The sequence below is a fragment of the Buceros rhinoceros genome, unplaced genomic scaffold (assembly GCF_000710305.1).
Source record: "Buceros rhinoceros silvestris isolate BGI_N320 unplaced genomic scaffold, ASM71030v1 scaffold2032, whole genome shotgun sequence".
NCBI lineage: Eukaryota > Metazoa > Chordata > Aves > Bucerotiformes > Bucerotidae > Buceros > Buceros rhinoceros.
In genome coordinates this window covers 11023-15405 of record NW_010399255.1, presented here as the reverse complement: position 1 = coordinate 15405, position 4383 = coordinate 11023, and the positions used below count along the sequence as shown (strand labels likewise).

Here is a 4383-nt window from a genome sequence, read left to right as displayed (position 1 = left end):
ATTCCTGATCTGTAGCATGGGAGGAAAACTTGGCAAACTCGCATTTGATAAGACAAAAGTTCAAAGTGCAAAAGTCCTGCATTTTTACTGATCTTTCAGACTCGTGCTACCCTGGAACTCAAGTATGTTTTCTGCATGTAGGCTCAAAACAAAGATGCACAGTTCTTTCTGTGAAACTCAAGGAAAGCAAAAACTGCTAAGCTTGCCACTTCACAAATGCATCATGCAAACATGTCCCAGCTACCTTGTTTTAGAAGCAGAAGAAACTTTGCATTAATTGCTTAAATATCCATAGGGTTAGAAGTTATTTTTAAGATTTATTGCAGTTGATACAGGAAAGCCACTTTTAAGAGATACGGCTTAAAATAGTAGTTAAGCATGTTAGCTTTTGTTTTGGTGTTTCTATTAAAGAATTTGCATATCCCGCTGATATCACTGGGAGCAGGCAAACCAACAAGAGACATTAGTCTAAGCACATTTTTATTTTATTGAAGTGAAATGTGATTTAAAATTAAGCTCTACCATCTCTCTGGAGAGGTTACTGTTATCAACAGGAACAGAGGCGCCAAGAGTATTGAGTATTTCAAGCTGAAACACATTTCTTTCTTCCAGGGGTCTCCTAGTGTAGACAACATGCAATGTAATCTACAAAAACCACACAAAGATACAAAATGGAATACATGTTGTGTTCCATACATGAGAAATTAATTTTAACAGATCAAGTTGTGATCAATAGAGCATCTGCTACATGTCCTCAGGGAACTGAAATATAGGAGGGTGGTGACACCTCTCTTTCTAGCCATTCTTCACTTTTAATAGTTTAATAAGGTAAGCACTTTCAACGTGCAAGTCCTAGCTGCAGTTACCACATCAGAATGACGTATCCTGAGTTCCGTTCCATTCAGCTCACCAGGTGAGCCACTGAGGCCCTAGAAGACAGCTTCAGTGAAGACAATAACCTATGCTATGAACATACCTGAAAACGCACAAATGGGTCATATACCCAAAAGATAACTTTAGCTATAAATACCCAATATAGCTTTGCAAAACAAAATAGGTTTTTAGATCAAAACCGGAAGCCTTAAACGTACCTCAGTCTTCAGAAGCACTGAGCACCCACAGACTCCTACCAAAGATCATAGAAAACATTGGGTAGGCAGAGGGAATAAACAGAACAAAACTAACCATCTACCTACACACTTAACTTCCTAGCAGGTGATTTTAACACATTCAAAAAGAGCATGTATAGATATAGACAAAAGAATACTAGTCTTACTGAACAGTAAGTATTTTAATACTCTTAAAACATCAGGTACTTTTGGAAACTCCCAGGTAACACTGAAAAAAAAAAAACCACCAAACTTTAAGAGTGTCAGAACACAAAGTCTATAAATAAGCAGTACCAAGCATCAAGCACATTTTTACTATCTTGATGTCCAAACTGTAATTAAAAGCAACATGAAGCTCTGAGTTATATCCTTCAAAAAGTAGATTACACTGACAATTTTAATTTATGTAAAGGAACACTTGCAAATTTTCATATCCTGAGTGACTGAAAACGGACATTAACAAAAACAGCAAGAGGCAGAGTTCTCTCAGCCACAGCATGAAAAAATTCAAAACCAAATGAGTGAAACTCCATTAAATGAAGTTAGCACTCAACATGCTATTCCAGTCTCATAAATAAAATCTAAGGACATGAGACTGATTCTTCTTAAAAGCAGTATGTGGCAAAACTGTAATTTTTCTTCCAAGTCTGAAAACTTAACGTGATTTTAATGCAGAGAGCAAGTCTAAAGCAAAGCACTGGGACAAACCATAATCATTCTTAACTGCATTGGACAGGAGTCCCAATACCTGTTCATAGTCTGTAGTTTAAACATATACACACACTCACCCTGTGCAAATTAAACATCCACAATAAACATGATAAATACAGAGTTGCTGAAACCAATAAATGAGTTACTTTGTTTGTGCCAGCTTCTGAAAAGCCAGATAAACACTACTAGCTTTGCACAAACTTTAACTGCTTTTTGTTTCTTGGTAATCTAGAAAATGAATTCTCTCAATTTCAGTTTAGGGTCACCGAGGTCTTTTTGACTTACAGAAGCCTTTCTAGATGGAAGATTAGTTAGGATTTAGTTAGGAGTACATCACCAAAGCTGTTAACTACTTTCATTCAGTTTGATGCCATTCCTAATGTAGCACATCTTTAAAGATTCTATTCTGTCTGCTTGCAAAATTGTTTGTGTACCAATAAAAACTCTTGCTCTGCTAAACCGAATTCCAGTAATACATGTTTATTTACCATTAAAACAGGGCTTCCACCTCTAAAATCAGTTTCCTCATCTTAAGATTGTACTAACAGAGATGGCTACTTTTTGCTCTGTAAGATTACACTGTAAGAAACAGCTTTCAAATGACAAATATTATTTCTACAATGGCATTGAGGTTTGGTTACTATGAAAACGGTACCTACTGTACCCAGATCACAGGAGTTTTACAACACAGTACACGTGAAACACTCAAAAGTAGGTTTAATAAAGACGTGGAAATATGAAATACATATATACCCCCCAAGCTGTTTACAGACAGCTTGAAGCCGAAGTACTCAACCAACCTCCCTCCTCCCCACCCTACCCCCAAACACTAAGCACTCACACACTTGTTACTGTAGGATTGCTCATAAGTGATGTACTGCTGGCACTGTTTTTTCCTCCATTCTGTTTACAAAAAGAGAAGCATATAGCATTTTTTTTTTTTTTAAAGGTAGGAACTTCAAGCCTATTGACCACGATAGTGAAACTTTTAAAGGGTTTTTTTTTTTTTTCTTTGTAGTGTGATTCTACCATGGAATGTGACTACAAGAATTACTTTTACCTCAACGGGTCTGTTCTGGAATGTTAAAACTCAAGGTAGTTTCAGCACTGAAAAAAACCTGAATTCTTAAAAATTAATAATTCTTAGAATTTATCTTGATACCATTGTACAGGTATATATGTATCTACCTATATAACTAGAAGTAGAAGCAACTCCCTTCAAAAGCAGTATTACTCAGAGGGAAACTTGTATGCAAACCACATTTTCTCAAGTCACGTGCACTCAATGCTTATCTGATGCAGAAGTTGTTCATACATACATACAGTTTTCATACTACAAAACAGTTCAGCGTGTTTTTATTACTGCTTATTTAGAAGCATATTTAGACCAATGATGACTGATGGAGAAGACTTCAGGTCTATTCAGTCATTTACTTCATATACTTTTGGCTTACATATCAACATCAAACTGCCTCAAACAAATATGAAGCTAAAAGAATGTCATTGTCACTTAAAATCTTAATCTCATCTGATGTATTTGTGGCATTCAACTGAACTGAGATATTTGAAATAGGCAAGTTGGGCATTTTTACTGCGCTATGCCCATTTTAGTGTCCCAGGTTTGCCATTTTGTTTAATATTCTGTTTAATTGATTAACTTAGTAACCGAACCTCAAACCACGAAAATAAAAATTAAAGGGAACTGTGGGTTTATACAGAAGCTTTATAGACTTTATATGAATGTGTTAAACATAATAATAAAGATGAAAAAGTTATTAATCTTTGCTAAATCATGTACTGCTTACAACTGTTTAAGTATGTGTTTCCAAAATCTTCCAAGGTGCTTAAGTACATCATGCAGAGAGTAGTAAACCAAGTCACTGAATGTAGTATTAAGTATCATCACTAAGATCCTTTGTTATGGAAGTATTTTCACCACAATCACAATCCAGAACAATACACATTATAGGGGATAATATCTTCGAGTTATTGTCTATGCTTGAGTATTTTTTTTTCCTTCCTGAAAGCTTTATATAACCGAAAAAGAACTAACATGAACAACTGCATACTTTGAAGTCAATCCCTAGTCTGCTTTTAGGACTAAACAGATCCATTAACTCACTACAGAATAGCAAGGAACACCAACACTATTCCTCCGTACAGTAAAACAAAGATGAGAATTAGCTAATTAAGCAACTTAGTATTTGCACAGATATCACTACCATTACCTTGGATATTAAAAGCTCAAATTGAGCTCACTTGAACAAGTCAGTAAAATGACACCACTAATTTAGCAAGTCATTTACAGCATAAACAAAGCACAAACACTTAATACTTACTGTTTAGTTCAATACCTACCTCGTTTCTTGTTGTAAATAATATTCTTACACAACAGATCATTGTGACAGAGTACCACTGGCGATCCTAAATTTGACAGTCTTTCCTTCATCCAGGCCATTTCTTCCTGAAGAACTTGAGGACTTGGAATGTCATTTAAAAACCTTTTCAAGTATAAGAAGTTTCAGAGTTAATATTTAGTACTGTGTGTTTCACATCAGCTGTT

The 4383-nt window shown here is 35.3% G+C and overlaps 1 protein-coding gene across 1 annotated transcript in view; it reads right to left on the bottom strand.

Moving 5' to 3' along the window:
* The window catches only part of ETNK1 (ethanolamine kinase 1), a gene marked incomplete at its 5' end in the record, with an annotated part of 15510 nt that overhangs the window by 8343 nt on the left and 2784 nt on the right, over nt 1-4383 (bottom strand). The window contains one exon of the mRNA XM_010131369.1: nt 4179-4321. Within this exon, the coding sequence (XP_010129671.1) occupies nt 4179-4321 (143 nt within the window). The remainder of the gene's footprint in view (nt 1-4178; nt 4322-4383) is intronic.